At 42.0% G+C, this 23,159-nt stretch overlaps 5 protein-coding genes and 1 pseudogene across 5 annotated transcripts; all 6 read left to right on the top strand.

Annotated features, from left to right (window-relative positions):
• Window positions 1–1,159: 1,159 nt before the first annotated feature.
• LOC133123641 (protocadherin alpha-C2-like) lies at window positions 1,160–3,586 on the top strand. The gene has a single exon (XM_061234116.1). It carries the CDS (start codon window positions 1,160–1,162, stop codon window positions 3,584–3,586), a length of 2,427 nt encoding a protein of 808 aa, XP_061090100.1.
• Window positions 3,587–6,422: 2,836 nt separating this feature from the next.
• Window positions 6,423–8,849, top strand: LOC133123640 (protocadherin alpha-C2-like). The gene has a single exon (XM_061234115.1). It carries the CDS (start codon window positions 6,423–6,425, stop codon window positions 8,847–8,849), a length of 2,427 nt encoding a protein of 808 aa, XP_061090099.1.
• A 2,183-nt stretch (window positions 8,850–11,032) lies between these two features.
• LOC133123639 (protocadherin beta-14-like) lies at window positions 11,033–13,653 on the top strand (annotated as a pseudogene).
• Window positions 13,654–14,018: 365 nt separating this feature from the next.
• LOC133123638 (protocadherin alpha-C2-like) lies at window positions 14,019–16,532 on the top strand. Its single transcript, XM_061234114.1, has one exon. The coding sequence runs from the start codon at window positions 14,019–14,021 to the stop codon at window positions 16,530–16,532; it is 2,514 nt and encodes an 837-aa protein (XP_061090098.1).
• Window positions 16,533–16,930: 398 nt separating this feature from the next.
• Window positions 16,931–19,375, top strand: LOC133123637 (protocadherin alpha-C2-like). The gene has a single exon (XM_061234113.1). The coding sequence runs from the start codon at window positions 16,931–16,933 to the stop codon at window positions 19,373–19,375; it is 2,445 nt and encodes an 814-aa protein (XP_061090097.1).
• A 492-nt stretch (window positions 19,376–19,867) lies between these two features.
• LOC133123636 (protocadherin alpha-C2-like) lies at window positions 19,868–22,309 on the top strand. Its single transcript, XM_061234112.1, has one exon. It carries the CDS (start codon window positions 19,868–19,870, stop codon window positions 22,307–22,309), a length of 2,442 nt encoding a protein of 813 aa, XP_061090096.1.
• The last annotated feature ends 850 nt before the right edge of the window (window positions 22,310–23,159 follow it).

The raw sequence follows: 23,159 nt of genomic DNA, 5'->3' as shown, positions 1-23,159 counted from the left end.
TTATTTTTACTAAATGAGCTTGTGGACTGACGGTTGTGCTAGTAACTGAGTAACATTTGAGTAACATTTTTCTTTTTTTCTATCGCACTGATTTAGATTTAGAAAGAGCAACCTGGTAGGCCTCGTCTATAAAGAGAATATCCCCTGTGGATTTTTTTTTCTTGAATTGCCATTGCCTTCACCATGAAGAGTGAAGGAGGCGTCTTGGTCTATAAAACGTTTTTTTTTTTTTAAACCATGTTTATAAGGTCAGGGGTGAGCGATGTAAAGCAAAGGGGTCAGAATAAATGTTTTAGGATGTATTTTCTTAGGGTATACAGTAGCTATCATTGTACAGCTCAATCCAGAAAAAAGTGATACCCTTTTCTGATCTTATTCACGATCATATTCAATTTTAGATCCGGATTCATATGGTGGTCAATATTTGGTAAATTTGTTAACTGGAGTTTCTCTACATGCGGTTCTGAAATCACTTGGCGCTGTTCATTTAGATGGTGCTGAAATCACATAAAACTCAAAAACAACTATAAAAACGTCTTGTCATCTAAACTCGAATTTACTTAAGACACCAGTTCTCCAAATTAACAGCAATAGGAGATGCGCGAGCAGTCCAGGAATTCCATCAAGGAACTACTCATTATTATAATTTTTTTTTACAATATACAGTATTTTGTATTTTTCAACAACGAAAGGTACACTATCACACGACCAGGTATGTAATGGTAGCATTGTTGCTATCTATTATATGTATAAATGCATTACTGCTAAGCTACTTATCCATGTGCCAGTTTGCATGATAATTGACTAAACTTCAGTTCATTTCAGGAATTGAGTGAGGACAGAACATTTATGAAATGTGTAGAAGTATTGTGCGTTTGAGGCTCTTTTCGATGTGGCCATTCCGATATTTTTTCTACACACCGTGTCGCTGTTCCCTTATAAATCGCTCAGGTCTGCAGCTCAGATCTGAAGGGAAGAAGCCATGACAGTTCTATTGTATAAGATGTGCGTTGCGGAGTCTGTAGGAGAAGCTCTGTTTCTGCATGCGTCCTTTATTCATCTTATCGCGGCATTATTTCACTTCTCACGGATATACACGCATTTCGGCTACAACTGTCGTCATTTATTCTGCGATTTAATTAGACTAGCATAATTACTTATGGAGCAGCTAACGAAAAGGTATGTCTTGGCTTTCCTTCTATTCTGTACACATTGGTGCTTTGTCTTCTCCATGACTCGATACTCTATCCCCGAAGAGATGAAGGAGGGCTCCGTCGTTGCGAATTTGGCGACTGATTTGGGTCTGGATGTCAGTGTACTGGCCACACGCGAGGTTAAGCTGGATATAATGCATAGTAAGAAGTATCTGGAGATTAACAAAAGGACGGGGGACCTGTACATTTTAGAGAAGATTGACAGGGAATATTTGTGTCCGACGAGAACTTCAACGGCGTGTATTCTTAAACTGGATGTTATATTTGAGAAACCATTGCGTATATTTAATATTGAATTGGAAATCACGGATATCAATGACCATGAGCCCCATTTCCGTAGGGATAGGATTGAACTGGATGTTTCCGAATCTGCATCTCCTGGAGAGAGATTTTCTTTAACGAATGCAGTGGACTCAGATGTCGGTTCAAATGCAGTAAAATCATACAGACTTAGTGACAGCGAGCATTTCAGTATTGAAACGCAGACGGGAAGCGATGGAACAAAATATGTTGATTTGGTTCTGAAAAAGGCTTTGGACAGAGAACAACAGGCGGTGCACAATCTCATACTCACCGCCGTGGATGGCGGAGTACCCGCACGGTCCGGCACAGTACGCATCGTCGTGAGCGTGGTGGATACAAATGACAACGCCCCGCAATTTGACCACCAGGTTTACTCGGCGAATATAACGGAAAATTCTCCTATCGGAACAGTAGTATTTAAGTTAAATGCTACAGACTTAGACGAGGGCTCAAACGCAGAGTTAATGTATTCTTTCACGTTGTACACTTCTGAGAAAACACAGGAGATGTTTACGTTGAATCCGGATACAGGAGAAATAAAAGTTAAAGATGTGATTGATTTCGAAGAGATAAAAATTTTAGAAATGCATGTTCAGGCCAAGGACAAAGGACAGCACCCACTGTCCGGACAGTGTACGGTGATGGTTTATGTGGAAGATGTGAATGATAACCACCCTGAGATCACTGTTAAATCCCTTAGGAGCAGAGTGAAAGAGACGGTTCCTGTAGGCACAGTTATAGCCCTCGTTGGAGTTAGTGACAGAGACTCAGGCGATAATGGGAAGGTTGACCTCTCTATTAGCGAGCAGCTGCCCTTTGTCCTTAACAAGTCATCAGAGAGAGATTTCGAACTGGTTGTTTCAGAGGCGTTGGACCGTGAGACAGTTCCGGAGTATAACATCATTTTAACCGTGACGGACAGAGGAACTCCTCCTTTGTCAGATAATGAAACCATCACATTGGAACTTATGGATGTTAATGACAATGCGCCACTGTTCCCAAAGTCATTCTACACCATCCCAGTGATGGAGAATAACGCACCTGGATCACTGTTGAGTTCAGTCACTGCATTTGATCCGGATTTCAATGAAAACCAGTATTTAGTTTATTTTATCGTAGAACGGGAAATTGTGAACACTTCAATGTCGATGCTGTTTTCCATTAACCCAGAGAATGGTGATCTTTACGCCCTAAAAACGTTTGACTACGAGAGAGAAAAAGAGTTCCTTTTTCACATTGAAGCCAGAGACTCTGGTGCTCCTCCACTCAGCAGTAATGTCACTGTCCACATCATTATTCTGGATCAGAACGACAACACCCCACTCATAGTCTCTCCATGGCGGGCACACGGCTCTGTGGTTGAGGAAGTGATCCCCAGATCCACTGACAAAGGGCACTTGATAGCCAAAGTGATCGCCATTGACTCAGACTCTGTGCAGAACTCCAGGGTCACGTATCAGTTTCTACAGGTTCCAGACGCTACTCTATTCAGCCTGGACCAATACAATGGGGAAATCCGGACAATGAGAATGTTCAGCTACAGAGATCCCCGTCATCAGCGGCTGGTGGTCATTGCCAAGGACAACGGAGATCCGGCTCTTTCTGCTACAGTTACCATTAAACTATCAACAGTGGAGCACGTCATTAAAGCGTTTTCTGAGACGTCTGAAGTTCCTTTGGAATATGACATATTTTCAGACCTAAACCTGTATTTGTTGATCGGTTTGGGCTCTGTGTCATTTCTGCTTTTGATGACAATATTGGTGACCATCGTGCTGAAGTGTCAGAAACCAAAACCCCCCAAAGCGACCCCTCCCTGCAGAAACAGTGTTGTTAGCCAGAGGAGCTCTACTGTAGCAGATTCCACCCTGGTGTCCAACGATGCGTACTGGTACAGCTTGTTTTTAGCGGAGACGAGGAAGGGAAAGGTGGTGGTTAGACAGCCTGTACCGAAGAGTGGTGGGTACATCGTTTCCAGTATTCCCAGGAGCACTGGCCTCACAGAGACTAGCGAGTCAGCTGCTTCTACTCTACAGGTAAGATCCTTTAGCCTTTGTTGGCTTTTTTAAGCATTTGATTATTGAATCAGGAGAGTGGATATAGACCGTCTTTGAAATAGCCTATTTAGACCTGATTTAAAATAGGTTTTTCCAATGTCAAACCTGTATTCTTGACATGTTGGACATCTGTTTTAAAAAAATTTTTTTTTAGAACCAAACACCATTAGTTTTTTTCTGAATAACATAATATCTGCAGTTGGGTTTGTCCATGATTGTCTTTAGATGTGTTTTTCAACTCAATGCGTCGCTGTTTTGTCATAAATCAACCAATTTCTGCTTCTAAAATAAAGCCATGAGTTATTTTGGGGTAGAGATGGGGCAGTTTCTGCTGAAAGGTTTCTAATTGCTGGATCCTTTAAATTAACAATAACTTCACTCGTGTCACGGCCTGAATACTTGTTTGCAAACAGAACACCGGCCCCTTTCTTTTATAGATCCAGTCATTGATTTTTATTTTCCTATTGGATGAGATATTTTCTTTGATGAAGCCAGCACAATTGGTGTTGGACAGGCAGTATGTCCTGGCTTTCTTTGTAATCTCCTCGACTTGGAGCATTGCTTGGGTTTTCACTCTATCTCTGGAGAAATGGAGGAGGGATCCGTGGTTGTGAATTCAGGGGGTGATTTAGGTTTTGGTCGCTGGAACGTGATAATGCGCTAAAATAAGATGTTTTAGTCTTTTAATGGCTTTTGTCAACATGAGGACCGGGTGCAGTACCAATGACAGTCAAGGAAGCCACTATGAGGCTGAGAAATAAGAAAAAAACACACATATGCCAAACAATATGCTTACCAAAATATTTTTTTTGGAACATCATTAAGAAGAAAAAGAGAACTGGTGATCTCAGTAATCCGAAAGGACATGTTAGGCCAAGGAAGACCTCTACAGTTGATGGACAAAGAATTCTTGTCATAATGATGCCAAACCCCTCTCCAAGTGATCGAAACACTCTTCAGGGAGCAGTTGTGAATGTGTCAGTAACTACTGTCCAGAGTAGACTTCACAAACAACTGCAGAGGCTACACTGCAAGATACAAACCACTAGTTAGCTGCAACGACAGGATGACCAGGTTACAGTTTTTTAAGAAGTACCAAAAAGAGCCTGGAGAGCCCTGGAAAAGAGTCTTGTGAACAGTTTAAACCAATATTGACTTGTATCAAGTTAAAGAGTGATGGCAAGAGCAAAGTGTGGAAGCTTAAAGGAACTGCCCAAGAACCAAAGCAGCTCCCCTCATCTGTCAAACATGGTGTTGGGGGGTTTTATAGTATGGGAATGTATGACTGTTACAGGAGCAGGCCTTGTTTCACACATGAGGCGGGGTGTGCTACTTCACACATGTTGGAAAATAAATCAATAACTATTATTTTAACTTTTTTTTTAAACATATTTATCAAGGGTGTCGATAACTCTGGAGCTCACTGTAGATCACATTTTTGTATTACATGTCATAACTCTGGCTGGATATCGTCTGCCTGTGCTTGGATGTCTAAAATTGTTGCCACATGTGTAGTTTCCTTCTCATGAGGGGCTAGAAGTTTGGGGTCTGGAATAATGTTAGCCATAACCAACTTATTAGTCCTCTCCTGTATGCAAAAAGAGGGGATCCTGAAAATGTTCAGAGTGAGCTGGATCACTGGCCAACACGTGCCATTGTTGAAGAATAATTATTTTTACTAAATGAGCTTGTGGTCTGACGGTTGTACAAGTAACTGAGTAACATTTGAGTAACATTTTTCTTTTTTTCTATAGCTCTGATTTAGATTTAGAAAGAGCAACCTGGTAGGCCTCGTCTATAAAGAGAATATCCCTGTGGATTTTTTTTCTTTCATAGCCATTGCCTTAACCATAAAATCTTCCAAAGAGTGAAAGAGGCGTCCTGGTCTATAAAACGTTTTTCTTTTTTTTTAAACCATGTTTATAAGGTCAGGGGTGAGCAATGCAAAGCAAAGGGGTCCGAATAAATGTTTTAGGATATATTTCCTGAGGGTATACAGTAGCTGTCATTGTATAGCTCAATCCAGAAAAAAGTGATACCCTTTTCTGATCATATTCACGATCATATTCAATTTTAGATCCGGATTCATATCGCGGTCAATATTTGGTAAATTTGTTAACTGGGGTTTCTCTACATGCGGTTCTGAAATCACTTGGCGCTGTTCATTTAGATGGTGCTGAAATCACATAAAACACAAAAACAACTATAAAAATGTCTTGCAATCTAAACTCGAATTTACTTAAGACACCAGTTCTCCTAATTAACAGCAATAGGAGAGATGCGCGAGCAGTCCAGGAATTCCAGCAAGGAACTACTCATTATTATGATTTTCTTTTACAATATACAGTATTTAGTATTTTTTCAATAATGAAAGGTGCACTATCACACGACCAGGTATGTAATGGTAGCATTGTTGCTATATATTATATATATATAAACGCATTACTGCTAAGCTACTTATTCATGTGCCAGTTTGTATGATAATTGACTAAACTGCAGTTCATTTTAGGAATTGAGTGAGGACAGAACATTTATGAAATGTGTAGAAGTATTGTGCGTTTGAGACTCGGCAGTTGCGGCAGTTTCTATTGTTTTTCTACACACCGTGTCGCTGTTCCCTTATAAACCGCACAGGTCTGCAGCTCAGGTCTGAAGGGAAGAAGCCATGACAGTTCTATTGTATAAGATGTGCGTTGCGGGGTCTGTAGGAGAAGCTCTGTCTCTACATGCGCCCTTTATTCGTCATATCGCTCCATTATTTCACTTCTGAGTCTCACGGATATACATGCATTTCGGCTACGACTGTCTCTTTTTATTCTGTGATTAAATTAGTCTCGCGGCATTACTTATGGAGCAGCAAATGAAAAGGTACGTCTTGGCTTTCCTTCTATTCTGTACACACTGGGTCTTTGTCTTGTCCATGACACGTTACTCTATACCCGAAGAAATGAAGGAGGGCTCTGTCGTTGCGAATTTGGCCGCTGATTTGGGTCTGGAGGTCGGTGTATTGGCCACACGCGATGTTAAGCTAGATATAGGCCTAATACATAGTAAGAAGTATCTGGAGATTAACAAAAGGACGGGGGACCTGTACATTTTAGAGAAGATTGACAGGGAATATTTGTGTTCGATCACAACGTCGACGGATTGTATCCTTAAATTGGATATTATATTGGAGAAGCCATTGCGCATATTCAATATTGAATTGGAAATCACGGATATCAATGACCACGCGCCCCAGTTCCGTAGGGATAGGATTGAACTGGATGTTTCCGAATCTGCATCTCCCGGCGAGAGATTCACTTTAGCAAATGCAGTGGACTCAGACGTTGGCTCAAATACAGTAAAATCATACAGACTTAGCGACAGCGAGCATTTCAGTATTGAGATTCAGACGGGAAGCGATGGAACTAAATACGTCGACTTGGTTCTGAAAAAGGCTTTGGACCGAGAAGAACAGGCAGTGCATAATCTCATACTCACTGCTGTAGACGGTGGAGTCCCTGCACGCTCTGGCACGGCCAGGATCGTCGTGAGCGTGGTGGATACAAATGACAACGCCCCGCAATTTGACCACCAGGTTTATTCGGCGAACATAACGGAAAATTCCCCCATAGGGACAGTAGTATTGAAGTTAAATGCTACAGACTTAGATGAGGGCTCAAACGCAGAGATAATGTATTCTTTCACGTTGTACACTTCTGAGAAAACACAGGAAATGTTTTCGTTAAATTCAAATACAGGGGAAATTAAAGTTAAAGATGTGATTGATTTCGAGGAAATAAAGATTTTGGAGATGCATATTCAGGCCAAGGACAAAGGACAGCACCCACTGTCTGGACAGTGTACGGTGATGGTTTATGTGGAAGATGTGAATGATAACCACCCCGAGATCACTGTTAAGTCCCTTAGGAGCAGAGTGAAAGAGACGGTTCCTGTAGGCACAGTAATAGCCCTTGTTGGAATTGGTGACAGAGACTCAGGCAACAATGGGAAGGTTGACCTCTCTATTAGCGAGCAGCTGCCTTTTGTACTCAACAAGTCATCAGAGAGAGATTTTGAACTGGTTGTTTCAGAGGCGTTGGACCGTGAGACAGTTCCGGAGTATAACATCATTTTAACCGTGACGGACAGAGGAACACCTTCTTTGTCAGATAATGAAACCATCACATTGGAACTCCTGGATGTTAATGACAATGCGCCACAGTTCCCCAAGTCGTTCTACACCATCCCAGTAATGGAGAATAACGCACCTGGATCACTGTTGAGTTCAGTCACTGCGTTTGACCCAGATTTCAATGAAAACCAGTATTTAGTTTATTTTATTGTGGAACGGGAAATTGTGAACACATCAATGTCAATGCTGTTTTCCATTAATCCAGAGAACGGTGATCTTTACGCCCTAAAAACGTTTGACTACGAGAGAGAGAAAGAGTTTCTTTTCCACATCGAGGCCAGAGACTCTGGTGCTCCTCCACTCAGCAGTAATGTCACTGTCCACATCATTATTCTGGATCAGAACGACAACACCCCACTCATAGTCTCTCCATGGCGGGCGCACGGCTCTGTGGTTGAGGAAGTGATCCCAAGATCCACAGACAAAGGGCACTTGATAGCCAAAGTGATCGCCATTGACTCGGACTCTGTGCAGAACTCCAGGGTCACGTACCAGTTTCTACAGGTTCCAGACGCTACTCTTTTCAGCCTGGACCAGTACAACGGAGAAATCCGGACAATGAGAATGTTCAGCTACAGAGATCCCCGCCATCAGCGACTGGTGGTCATTGCCAAGGACAACGGAAATCCAGCTCTTTCTGCTACAGTTACTATTAAGTTATCAACAGTAGAGCATGTTATTAAAGCATTTTCTGAGACGTCTGAAGTTCCTTTGGAATATGACATATTTTCAGACTTAAACCTGTATTTGTTGATTGGGTTGGGCTCTGTGTCATTTCTGCTTTTGATGACAATATTGGTGACCATCGTGCTGAAGTGTCAGAAACCAAAACCCCCCAAAGCGACCCCTCCCTGCAGAAACAGCGTCGTTAGCCAGAGGAGCTCTACCGTAGCAGATTCCACCCTGGTGTCCAACGATGCGTACTGGTACAGCTTGTTTTTAGCAGAGACGAGGAAGGGAAAGGTGGTGGTTAGACAACCTGTACCGAAGAGTGGTGGGTACATCGTTTCCAGTATTCCCAGGAGCACTGGCCTCACAGAGACTAGCGAGTCAGCTGCTTCTACTCTACAGGTAAGATCCTTTAACATTATTTGTTAGCTTTATTAAGCTTTATTACAGTCTTGAAAAACCTATTTAGTCCTGATTTAAAATAGGTTTTTCAAGTGTCACACTCGTATTCTTGGCATGTGTATTTTCTTTGATAATGCCAGCACAATGTGTTGGACAGGCAGTATGTTCTGGCTTTCTTTGTAATCTCTGTGACGTGGTGTATTGCTTGGGCTGTCAGCCTATCCCTGACAAAATGGAGGAGGAATCCATGGTTGCGAAATCAGCAGACGATTTAGGTCTTAGGTTGCTGGCAGTCTTGTTGAAACATGAGCAAAAATGAGCTGTTTTCGTCCGTTAATAGCTTTTGTCAACATGAGGACCGGGTGTTCTACCAATGACAGTCAAGGAAGCCACTTTGAGCCAAAAAAATAAGAGAAAAAACAGGTGTGACTTTGCACATGTTGGAAAATAAATCAATAACTATTATTTTAACTTCTTTTTTAACATATTCATCAAGGGTGTCGATAACTCTGGAGCCCACAGCAGATCACATTTTTGTATTACATGTCATAACTCTGCCTGAATATCGTCTGCCTGTTCTTGCATGTCTAAAATTGTTGCCACATGGGTATTTTCCCTCTCAAGAGGGTCTAGAAGAGTAAGTTTGGGGTCTGGAATAATGTTAGCCTTAACCAACTTATCAGTCCTCTTCTATATGCAAAAAGAGGGGATCCTGAAAATATTCAGAGTGAGCTGGATCACTTGCCAACACGTGCCAATGTTTAAGAATAATTATTTTAATTGTATGAGCTTGTGGATTTACGGTTGTACAAGTAACTGAGTAACCTTTCAGTAGATTTTTTTTCTATAGCTCTGATTTAGATTTAGAAAGAGCAACCTGGTAGGCCTCACCTATAAAGAGAATTTCCCCCGTGGAAAACAAAATCTTTTATAGCCACTGCCTTCTCCATAAAGTCTTTCACAGAGTGAAAGAGGTGTCTTGGTCAACAAACTGTTTTTTTGAAAAACCATGTTTTTAAGGTCAGGGGTGAGTAATGCTGGCCAGCATAAATGTTTTAGGATACATTTTCTTCTGGTATACATTAGCTATCAATGAACAGCTCAACCACAAATTCAAAATGAAGTCCTTTTCTAATCATATTCAAGATCATATTCAATTTTAGATTAGGATTAAAAGTGTGGTAATTTTTGTAACGTTCGGGTTGTTTCGCAGCAAATTAATTTTGTTGGTCAGGTGCTGACTTCCACTTGCGGTGCTGAAATCGCATAAGACATAAAAAAGCGTCTCGTACTGCAGTCGATTGGAGATAAATTTATGATTAGTATTTTGTATTTGTAACGACATCAGATCCTGTCTTACATGTTTTTTTATTCATGACTAAATGTAGGCCCATCCAGTTGCAACTCATTGCTGATAGGCCTACACCACAGATCAACTTCTGGATTGTAGCCTAAAAAAATCTCAATGGATATTTCCCGTTCGCTTAATTCACAGTGCTCCCCATTGACAGCAATAGGAGAGATGCACGAGCAATGCACGAATTCCAGCAAAAAAGCGCTAAGGCCCAAACTTTTAATGATTATTGTTCTTTAAAATATAAAGCATTGCATTATTTTTTCCAACAATGAAAGGTACGCGACCAGGACCAATGATATAATAATAACGGAATTGCTAAGAAAAGATCTTCGACCAACTATGGAAGAAATAGAAGAAAATGATGAAGAAATATAATCTTGAAATCTTGGAAATGATAACAAAACCACCCTTGTAATTATGAATAACATTAATTATTGCTAAGTTATTTATTTGTCAGCTAGTGGGTATTATACCTGATTACCTACAGACCATTCCAAAACTTCAAATATTTAAAAAAATGTTATATTTGTGAAATGTGTAGAAGTATTGTGCGTTTGAGACTCTTTTCGATGTCGCCGTTCCGATTGTTTTTCTACACACCGTGTCGCTGTTCCCTTATAAATCGCTCAGGTCTGCAGCTCAGGTCTGAAGGGAAGAAGCCATGACAGTTCTGTTGTGTTAGATGTGCGTTGCGGGTTCTCGAGGAGAAGCTCTGTCTCTGCATGCGTCCTTTATTCATCTTATCGCTGCAATATTTCACGTCTCACGGACGCGTCGTTCTTATGCGATTGAATTAATCTAAATCTAAAATAAAAACGCTATTTCCCGTGCGGATACAGTTGCATCGTTACTCATGGAGCAGCAAATGAAAAGGTATGTCTTGGCTTTCCTTCTATCCTGTACACGCTGGGGCTTTGTCTTGTCCATGACTCGTTACTCTATCCCCGAAGAAATGAAGGAAGGCTCCGTTGTTGCGAATTTGGCGGCTGATTTGGGTCTGGATGTCAGTGTACTGGCGACACGCGAGGTTAAGCTAGATATAATACATAGTAAGAAGTATCTGGAGATTAACAAAAGGACGGGCGAGCTGTACATTTTAGAAAAGATAGACAGGGAATATTTGTGTTCAATGAGAACTTCAACGGATTGTATTCTTAAACTAGATATTATATTGGAGAAGCCATTGCGCATATTTAATATTGAATTGGAAATCACGGATATCAATGACCACGCGCCCCAGTTCCGTAGGGATAGGATTGAACTGGATGTTTCCGAATCTGCATCTCCCGGCGAGAGATTCACTTTAGCAAATGCAGTGGACTCGGATGTTGGCTCAAACACAGTAAAATCATACAGACTTAGTGACAGCGAGCATTTCAGTATTGAGATTCAGACGGGAAGCGATGGAACTAAATACGTTGCCCTGGTTCTGAAAAAGGCTTTGGACCGAGAAGAACAGGCAGTGCATAATCTCATACTCACTGCTGTGGACGGCGGAGTCCCTGCGCGCTCCGGCACAGTCAAAATCGTCGTGAGCGTGGGGGATACAAATGACAACGCCCCGCAATTTGACCACCAGGTTTATTCGGCGAACATAACGGAAAATTCCCCCATAGGGACAGTAGTATTGAAGTTAAGTGCAACAGACTTAGATGAGGGCTCAAACGCAGATATAATGTATTCTTTCACGTTGTACACCTCTGAGAAAACACAGGAAATGTTTACGTTAAATTCAAATACAGGGGAAATTAAAGTTAAAGATGTGATTGATTTCGAAGAGATAAAAATTTTGGAGATGCATATTCAGGCCAAGGACAAAGGACAGCACCCACTGTCCGGACAGTGTACGGTGATGGTTTATGTGGAAGATGTGAATGATAACCACCCCGAGATCACTGTTAAGTCCCTTAGGAGCAGAGTGAAAGAGACGGTTCCTGTAGGCACAGTAATAGCCCTCGTTGGAATTGGTGACAGAGACTCGGGCGACAATGGGAAGGTTGACCTCTCTATTAGCGAGCAGCTGCCCTTTGTCCTCAACAAGTCGTCAGAGAGGGATTTCGAACTGGTTGTTTCAGAAGCGTTGGACCGTGAGACAGTTCCGGAGTATAACATCATTTTAACCGTGACGGACAGAGGAACACCTTCTTTGTCAGATAATGAAACCATCACATTGGAACTCCTGGATGTCAATGACAATGCGCCACAATTCCCAAAGTCGTTCTACACCATCCCTGTGATGGAGAATAACGCACCTGGATCACTGTTGAGTTCCGTCACTGCTTTCGATCCTGATTTCAATGAAAACCAGTATTTAGTTTATTTTATTGTGGAACGGGAAATTGTGAACACATCAATGTCAATGCTGTTTTCCATTAATCCAGAGAACGGTGATCTTTACGCACTGAAAACGTTTGACTACGAGAGAGAAAAAGAGTTTCTTTTCCACATTGAAGCCAGAGACTCGGGTGCTCCTCCACTCAGCAGTAATGTCACTGTCCACATCATTATTCTGGATCAGAACGACAACACCCCACTCATAGTCTCTCCATGGCGGGCGCACGGCTCTGTGGTTGAGGAAGTGATACCAAGATCCACTGACAAAGGGCACTTGATAGCCAAAGTGATCGCCATTGACTCAGACTCTGTGCAGAACTCCCGGGTCACGTATCAGTTTCTTCAGATTCCAGACGCTACTTTATTCAGCCTGGACCAATACAACGGGGAAATCCGGACAATGAGAATGTTCAGCTACAGAGATCCCCGTCATCAGCGGCTGGTGGTCATTGCCAAGGACAACGGAAATCCGGCTCTTTCTGCTACAGTTACCATTAAGTTATCAACGGTGGAGCACGTTGTTAAAGCATTTTCTGAAACATCTGAAGTTCCTTTGGAGTATGACATATTTTCTGACTTAAATCTATACTTGTTGATTGGTTTGGGCTCTGTGTCATTTCTGCTTTTGATGACAATATTGGTGACCATCGTGCTGAAGTGTCAGAAACCAAAGCCCCCCAAAGCGACCCCTCCCTGCAGAAACAGTGTCGTTAGCCAGAGGAGCTCTACTGTAGCAGATTCCACCTTGGTGTCCAACGATGCGTACTGGTACAGCTTGTTTTTGGCGGAGACGAGGAAGGGAAAGGTGGTGGTTAGACAGCCTGTACCGAAGAGTGGTGGGTACATCGTTTCCAGTATTCCCAGGAGCACTGGCCTCACAGAGACTAGCGAGTCAGCAGCTTCTACCTTACAGGTAAGATGCTACTAATTTTAATTGTATTTAGTAGGCTATATTGAGTATTAAGTTTTTGGATCACGGAGCAAATGGAGAGAGCCATTGAAGTTCCTTATTTGGTGTTTGGTTTTTTAAATGATTTGCCAGTGTCATACCCGTAATATGATGAAATCAGTTATTTTATTTTATTTTATTTTATTATTATTATTATTATTATTATTATTATTATTATTATTATTATTATTATTATTATTATTATCATTATTATTATTTCATATAAACATACACGATTCGTTTTCGGAATAACATTATATATATAACTGGGTATTTCCACTTGGGTTTGTCAATGCGTTTTTACGCACTGTGTCGCTGTTTCCTCATAAATGGACAGGTTTCTGCATCTGAAAGGAAGCCATAACAGTTCTTTGAGGGCACAGGCGCGCCGCGGTTTCTGCTAACGCATTTCTAACTGCTGCATCCTTATAAAATACGCAATAATACTTGTATCACGGCCCGAATACTCGCTTGCGAACATAACGTCAATCCCTTTCTTTTACGGATACATGAATTGATTTGTATTTTCTTTTTGGCGAGAATATTTTCTCCGACGATGGCATCACAATGTGTCGGGCAGGCAGCAAGGTATGTCCTGATTTCCTTTGTATTCTCTGCGACATGGAGAATCGTTTGGGCAGTCACTCGCTATTCTATCCCTGAAGAAATGGAAGAGGGATCCGTGGTTGCTAATTTAGCTGGCGATTTAGGTCTTAGCCCTGCCAGTCTAGTTGAACGTGGGCTAAAATTAGATATCTTACATGGTAAAAAATATTTGGGTGTTAACAAAGAAACCGGAGAGTTGTATGTTTTAGAGAAGATAGACAGGGAATATCTATGCACCATAAAGACATCTTCTTGTTTGCTTAAAATGGATGTTACAATCGAAAATCCGATAAGGATATTTAATATCGAATTAGAAATATTGGATATCAATGACCATGCGCCTAGTTTTCGAAGGGAAACAATGCATCTGGATATATCAGAATCAGCTTTATCCGGAGAAAGATTCTCTTTAAATAACGCCGTAGATCCAGATGTCGGAACTAATTCAATTAAAACATACACCTTGAGTGAGAGCGACCATTTCAATATCGAAATTCAGAGAGGAAGCGACGGAACTCAGTATGTTGACTTGGTTTTGCGTCAGGCTTTAGATCGAGAACAGCAGACTGTGCATAATCTAATACTCACAGCTGTAGACGGTGGGATTCCAGCGCGATCCGGCACCGCTAGCATCATTGTGCGCGTTCTGGATACGAATGACAACGCCCCTCAGTTTGACCATCAGGTATATACAGTTAATATGACAGAAAACTCCCCGATAGGAACATTAGTACTGAAGTTAAATGCTACAGACTTGGACGAGGGCTCAAACGCAGAGATAATGTATTTGTTTACACTTTACACGTCTGAGAAAACGCAGGACATGTTTTCCTTAGATCAAAATACAGGAGAAATTAAAGTGAAAGACGTGGTTGATTTTGAAGAAATAAAAATCCTAGAAATGCATATTCAGGCCAAGGACAAAGGACAGCACCCACTGTCCGGGCAGTGTACGGTGATGGTGTATGTGAGAGATGTGAATGATAACCACCCCGAGATCACTGTTAAGTCCCTGAGGAGCAGAGTGAAAGAGACGGTTCCTGTAGGCACAGTAATAGCTCTCGTTGGAGTTAGTGACAGAGACTCGGGCAACAATGGGAAGGTAGACCTCTCTATTAGCGAGCAGTTGCCCTTTGTCCTCAACAAGTCGTCAGAGAGGGATTTTGAACTGGTTGTTTCAGAATCGTTGGACCGTGAGACAGTTCCGGAGTATAACATAATTTTAACAGTGACGGACAGAGGGACGCCTCCTTTGTCAGATAATGAAACCATCACATTGGAACTCCTGGATGTTAATGACAATGCGCCACAATTCCCAAAGTCGTTCTACACCATCCCAGTGATGGAGAATAACGCACCTGGGTCACTGTTGAGTTCAGTAACGGCGTTTGATCCAGATTTCAATGAAAACCAGTATTTAGTTTATTTTATCGTAGAAAAGGAAATTGTGAACACTTCAATGTCGATGCTGTTTTCCATTAACCCAGAGAACGGCGATCTTTACGCACTGAAAACGTTTGACTACGAGAGAGAAAAAGAGTTTCTTTTCCACATTGAAGCCAGAGACTCTGGTGCTCCTCCACTCAGCACTAATGTCACTGTCCACATCATTATTCTTGATCAGAACGACAACACCCCGTTGATAGTCTCTCCATGGCGGGCACACGGCTCTGTGGTTGAGGAAGTGATCCCCAGATCCACTGACAAAGGGCACTTGATAGCCAAAGTGATCGCCATTGACTCAGACTCTGTGCAGAACTCCCGGGTCACGTATCAGTTTCTTCAGGTTCCAGACGCTACTTTATTCAGCCTGGACCAGTACAACGGGGAAATCCGGACAATGAGAATGTTCAGTTACAGAGATCCCCGTCATCAGCGGTTGGTGGTCATTGCCAAGGACAACGGAGATCCTTCACGTTCTGCTACAGTTACCATTAAGTTATCAACAGTGGAACACATTGTTAAAGCATTTTCTGAAACATCTGAAGTTCCTTTGGAATATGACATATTTTCAGACTTAAACCTGTATTTGTTGATCGGTTTGGGCTCTGTGTCATTTCTGCTTTTGATGACAATATTGGTGACCATCGTGCTGAAGTGTCAGAAACCAAAGCCCCCCAAAGCGACCCCTCCCTGCAGAAACAGCGTCGTTAGCCAGAGGAGCTCTACTGTCGCAGATTCCACCCTGGTGTCCAACGATGCGTACTGGTACAGCTTGTTTTTGGCGGAGACGAGGAAGGGAAAGGTGGTGGTTAGGCAACCTGTACCGAAGAGTGGTGGGTACTTCGTTTCCAGTATTCCCAGGAGCACGGGTCTGACAGAAACTAGCGAGTCAGCTGCTTCTACTCTACAGGTAAGATGCCGCTTACTACAATTTTATTTGTTTGCTATATTGAGCATTTCGTTTTTGGATCAGGAAGTGGTTGAAGTCATTGAAGTTTCATATTTGGTGTTGATTTTTTAAATGATTTGCTGGTGTCATACCTGTAATATGTCTGAAATCAGTTTTTTGTTATTATTATTTTCTTATATAACCAAACACGATTCGTTTTCGGAATAACGTTCTCTTTATATCTGGGTATTTCCACTTGCGTTTTTCGATGCGTTTTTACGCACTGTGTCGCTGTTTCCTCACAAATGGACCAGTTTCTGCGTCTGAAGGGAAGCCATGACAGTTCTTTGAGGGCACAGGCGCGCCACGGTTTCTGCTAACGCATTTCTAACTGCTGGATCCTTATTAAAGACCCAATAATACTTGTATCACGGCCCGAATACTCGCGTGTGAACATTACATCGATCCATTTCTTTTACGGATACATTCATTGAATTGTTTTCCTTTCGGATGTGATATTTTCTCCGACGATGGCAACACAATGTGTCGGGCAGGCAGCAAGGTATGTCCTGATTTCCTTTGTATTCTCTGCGACATGGAGAATCGCTTGGGCAGTCACTCGCTACTCTATCCCTGAAGAAATGGAGGAGGGATCCGTGGTTGCTAATTTAGCCGGCGATTTAGGTCTTAGCGCTGGCAGTCTCCTTGAACGTGAGCTAAAAATAGATGTTTTACATAATAAACAATATTTTGGTATTAACAAAGAAACGGGCGAGCTGTATATTTCAGAGAAGATTGACAGGGAATTCTTATGTCCCATGAAGACTCTTGTCTTGTCCTCTTGTTTGCTTAAAATGGAAGTGACTATCGAAAATCCGATTAGAATATTTAACATCGAATTAGAAATCTTAGATATTAATGACCATGCGCCTAATTTTCGAAGAGAAACAATGCATCTGGATATATCAGAATCGGCTTTATCCGGAGAAAGATTCTCTTTAAATAACGCCGTAGATCTAGATGTAGGTACTAATTCAATTAAAACGTATAGGCTCAGTGAGAGCGACCATTTCAATATTGAAATTCAGAGGGGAAGCGATGGAACTCAGTATGTCGACTTGGTTTTACAAAAAGCTTTAGATCGAGAACAACAGACGGTTCATAATCTAATACTCACTGCGGTAGACGGCGGAGTCCCAGCACGATCCGGCACCGCTAGCATCATTGTGCGCGTTTTGGATACGAATGACAACGCCCCTCATTTTGAGCAGCAGGTGTACGCAGTTAATATGACAGAAAACTCCCCGATAGGAACATTAGTTTTGAAGTTAAATGCTACAGACTTGGACGAGGGCTCAAACGCAGAGATAATGTATTTGTTTACACTTTACACGTCTGAGAAAACGCAGGCCATGTTTTCTTTAGATCAAGATACAGGAGAAATTAAAGTGAAAGACGTGGTGGATTTTGAAGAAATAAAAATCCTAGAAATGCATATTCAGGCCAAGGACAAAGGACAGCACCCACTGTCCGGACAGTGTACAGTGATGGTGTATGTGAGAGATGTGAATGATAACCACCCCGAGATCACTGTTAAGTCCCTTAGGAGCAGAGTGAAAGAGACGGTTCCTGCTGGCACAGTAATAGCCCTCGTTGGAGTTAGTGACAGAGACTCAGGTGACAATGGGAAGGTTGACCTCTCTATTAGCGAACAGCTGCCCTTTGTACTCAACAAATCATCAGCGAGAGATTTTGAACTGGTTGTTTCAGAATCGTTGGACCGTGAGACAGTTCCAGAGTACAACATAATTTTAACAGTGACGGACAGAGGGACACCTCCTTTATCAGATAATGAAACCATCACATTGGAACTTATGGATGTTAATGACAATGCGCCACAATTCCCAAAGTCGTTCTACACCATCCCAGTAATGGAGAATAACGCACCTGGATCACTGTTGAGTTCCGTCACTGCGTTTGATCCAGATTTCAATGAAAACCAGTATCTAGTTTATTTTATCGTAGAACGGGAAATCGTGAACACTTCAATGTCAATGCTGTTTTCCATTAACCCAGAGAACGGTGATCTTTACGCACTGAAAACCTTTGACTACGAGAGAGAGAAAGAGTTTCTTTTCCACATTGAAGCCAGAGACTCGGGTGCTCCTCCACTCAGCAGTAATGTCACTGTCCACATCATTATTCTGGATCAGAACGACAACACCCCACTCATAGTCTCTCCATGGCGGGCGCATGGCTCTGTGGTTGAGGAAGTGATCCCAAGATCCACTGACAAAGGGCACTTGATAGCCAAAGTGATCGCCATTGACTCGGACTCTGTGCAGAACTCCCGGGTCACGTACCAGTTTCTACAGGTTCCAGATGCTACTCTTTTCAGCCTGGACCAGTACAACGGGGAAATCCGGACAATGAGAATGTTCAGCTACAGAGATCCCCGTCATCAGCGGCTGGTGGTCATTGCCAAGGACAATGGAGATCCGGCTCTTTCTGCCACAGTCACCATTAAGTTATCAACAGCGGAGCACGTTGTTAAATCGTTTTCTGAGACATCTGAAGTTCCTTTGGAATATGACATATTTTCAGACTTAAACCTGTATTTGTTGATTGGGTTGGGCTCTGTGTCATTTCTGCTTTTGATGACAATATTGGTGACCATCGTGCTGAAGTGTCAGAAACCAAAGCCCCCCAAAGCGACCCCTCCTTGCAGAAATAGCGTCGTTAGCCAGAGGAGCTCTACTGTAGCAGATTCCACTCTGGTGTCCAACGATGCGTACTGGTACAGCTTGTTTTTGGCGGAGACGAGGAAGGGAAAGGTGGTGGTTAGACAACCTGTACCGAAGAGTGGTGGGTACATCGTTTCCAGTATTCCCAGGAGCACTGGCCTGACAGAGACTAGTGAGTCAGCAGCTTCTACTTTGCAGGTAAGATGCCGCTTACTTCAATTTTATTTGTAGGCTACATTGAGCATTTCGTTATTGGATCAGGGAGTGGTTGGAGAGCGTCATTGAAGTTTCCTATTTGGTGTTGATTTTAAAAAAAAATTATTTGCCAGTGCCATCCCCATAATATGTTTGAAATCTGTTTTTCATTATTATTATTATTTTCTTATATCAACAAACACGATTAGTTTTCGGTATAACATATTATATATGTGTAACTGGGTATCTCCACTTGTGTTTGTCAATGGGTTTTTACGCACTGTGTCGCTGTTTCCTCATAAATGGACCAGTTTCTGCGTCGGAGGGAAGCCATGACAGTTCTTTGAGGGCACAGGCGCACCGCGGTTTTTGCTGAAGCATTTCTAACTGCTGGATCCTTTTTAAATACGCAATAATACTTGTATCACGGCCCGAGTAGTCGCTTGAGAACATAACGTCGATCCCTTTCTTTTACGGATACATTCATTGATTTGTATTTTCCTTTCGGATGTGATATTTTCTCCGACGATGGCAACACAATGTGTCGGGCAGGCAGCAAGGTATGTCCTGATTTCCTTTGTATTCTCTGCGACATGGAGCATCGCTTGGGCAGTCACTCGCTATTCAATCCCTGAAGAAATGGAGGAGGGATCCGTGGTTGCTAATTTAGTTGGTGATTTAGGTCTTAGCGCTGGCAGTCTCCTTGAACGTGAGCTAAAAATAGATGTTTTACATAATAAACAATATTTTGGTGTTAATAAAGAAACGGGAGAGCTGTATGTTTTAGAAAAGATAGACAGGGAACACTTATGTCCCATGAAAACAATTTTCTTGTCCTCATGTTTGCTTAAAATGGAAGTGACTATCAAAAACCCGATACGAATATTTAATATCGAATTAGAAATCTTAGATATTAATGACCATGCGCCCAGTTTTCGAAGGGAAACAATGCATCTGGATATATCAGAATCGGCTTTATCCGGAGAAAGATTCTCTTTAAATAACGCCGTAGATCCAGATGTCGGTACTAATTCGATTAAAACATACACCTTGAGTGAGAGCGACCATTTCATTATTGAAATACAGAGGGGAAGCGACGGAACTCAGTATGTCGACCTGGTTTTGCGTCAGGCTTTAGACAGAGAACAACAGACCGTACATAATCTAATACTCACTGCGGTAGACGGCGGAGTCCCAGCACGATCCGGCACCGCTAGCATCATTGTGCGCGTTTTGGACACGAATGACAACGCCCCTCAGTTTGACCATCAGGTATATACAGTTAATATGACAGAAAACTCCCCGATAGGAACATTAGTACTGAAGTTAAATGCTACAGACTTGGATGAGGGCTCAAACGCAGAGATCATGTATTTGTTTACACTTTACACGTCAGAGAAAACGCAGGACATGTTTTCTTTAGATCAAAATACAGGAGAAATTAAAGTGAAAGACGTGGTGGATTTTGAAGAAATAAAAATCCTAGAAATGCATATTCAGGCCAAGGACAAAGGACAGCACCCACTGTCCGGACAGTGTACAGTAATGGTGTACGTGAAAGATGTGAATGATAACCACCCCGAGATCACTGTTAAGTCTCTTAGGAGCAGAGTGAAAGAGACGGTTCCTGTAGGCACTGTAATAGCTCTCGTTGGAGTTAGTGACAGAGACTCCGGCGACAATGGGAAGGTAGACCTCTCTATTAGCGAGCAGCTGCCCTTTGTACTCAACAAGTCATCAGAGAGAGATTTCGAACTGGTTGTTTCAGAATCGTTGGACCGCGAGGCAGTGTCAGAGTATAACATTATCTTAACAGTGACGGACAGAGGAACACCTCCTTTGTCAGATAATGAAACCATCACGTTGGAACTTATGGATGTTAATGACAATGCGCCACAATTCCCAAAGTCGTTCTACACCATCCCAGTAATGGAGAATAACGCACCTGGATCACTGTTGAGTTCCGTCACTGCGTTTGATCCAGATTTCAATGAAAACCAGTATTTAGTTTATTTTATCGTAGAAAAGGAAATCGTGAACACTTCAATATCGATGCTGTTTTCCATTAACCCAGAAAATGGTGATCTTTACGCATTGAAAACTTTTGACTACGAGAGAGAGAAAGAGTTTCTTTTCCATATTGAAGCCAGAGACTCTGGTGCTCCTCCACTCAGCAGTAATGTGACTGTCCACATCATTATTCTGGATCAGAACGACAACACCCCACTCATAGTCTCTCCATGGCGGGCGCACGGCTCTGTGGTTGAGGAAGTGATCCCAAGATCCACTGACAAAGGGCACTTGATAGCCAAAGTGATAGCCATTGACTCGGACTCTGTGCAGAACTCCCGGGTCACGTATCAGTTCCTACAGGTTCCAGACGCTACTTTATTCAGCCTGGATCAGTACAACGGGGAAATCCGGACAATGAGAATGTTCAGCTACAGAGATCCCCGTCATCAGCGGCTGGTGGTCATTGCCAAGGACAACGGAAATCCGGCTCTTTCTGCTACAGTTACTATTAAGTTATCGACGGTTGAGCACGTTGTTAAAGCGTTTTCTGAAACGTCTGAAGTTCCTTTGGAATATGACTTATTTTCTGACTTAAATCTGTATTTATTGATTGGTTTGGGCTCTGTGTCATTTCTGCTATTGATGACAATATTGGTGACCATCGTGCTGAAGTGTCAGAAACCAAAGCCCACCAAAGCGACTCCTCCCTGTAGAAACAGCGTTGTTAGCCAGAGGAGCTCTACTGTAGCAGATTCCACCCTGGTGTCCAACGATGCGTACTGGTACAGCTTGTTTTTAGCGGAGACGAGGAAGGGAAAGGTGGTGGTTAGACAGCCTGTACCGAAGAGTGGTGGGTACATCGTTTCCAGTATTCCCAGGAGCACCGGCCTCACTGAGACTAGCGAGTCAGCAGCTTCAACCTTGCAGGTAAGATGCTACTTATTTCATTGTAATTGATATAGGATTAATGTAAAGCCTTTAAACTTAAATATAAATAAAGCAACTCCATTATCCGCCTCGTTTAATGTAGCTATACATTTCAGCAAAGCAACGGACTATTTGTGAATATTAATGCCAGTTCCTGTTAAGTTATGGTCCTTATTCCTATTTTATTTTTAAAACAATATCTTGCAGAACCGGTTTTTTTGGGCGGGGGTCGATACAGAGAAAATGAAGTAATTTCCTTATGTTCTGGTTTATATTTAACCCTATAGGCCTATCAGAAATTAATGCAGAAAATTTCCGATAAAACAACAATCCTTGTGCTTTCGTTTGTAGCAGCAATATTGTGCTTTGACTATAAATCAAATCCTGTTTTCCTTTCCTGTTTTGATATTTGGTGGACAGTTAGTGCCTTAATCGAGTTAAATTTTTTTTTTACCTTAGACATTTTTTAAACGATACATCCCCACTTTGAAATCACTCAAGCAGTATAAGGTAACTGTTTTTCAATTTCGTTGCTGACTTGTACAATTGAGAATGTATCATTCACGTTCTTCATCGCTGAATTTATCAAACAACATACAACATTTCCTAAAATGTAATGTTCATGTTCAGAATTAATAATACATTATGCAGTATTTATATTCCACACAAACTAAATTGCCCGTATGTGAAGAATACACGAAAAACCTGTGTGTATGTGTGCGTTTATTAAAGACACCGTGTTAGGCATTTCGTTTTTGGAACAGGAGTGAGGGTAATCCAAGGATTTAGAGATGTAAGGTCAATGATTTCCTTTAATATGCCAATCTTCGTCTGGTACGATTTCTTGGTGCATTGCAAGTCGGTTATATATTTTAAATAG

This window comes from Conger conger, chromosome 3 (assembly GCF_963514075.1).
Source record: "Conger conger chromosome 3, fConCon1.1, whole genome shotgun sequence".
In the NCBI taxonomy this organism is placed as follows: domain Eukaryota; kingdom Metazoa; phylum Chordata; class Actinopteri; order Anguilliformes; family Congridae; genus Conger; species Conger conger.
Note: the sequence above shows the minus strand (reverse complement) of the source record. Positions and strands in the feature narration are given on the sequence as shown.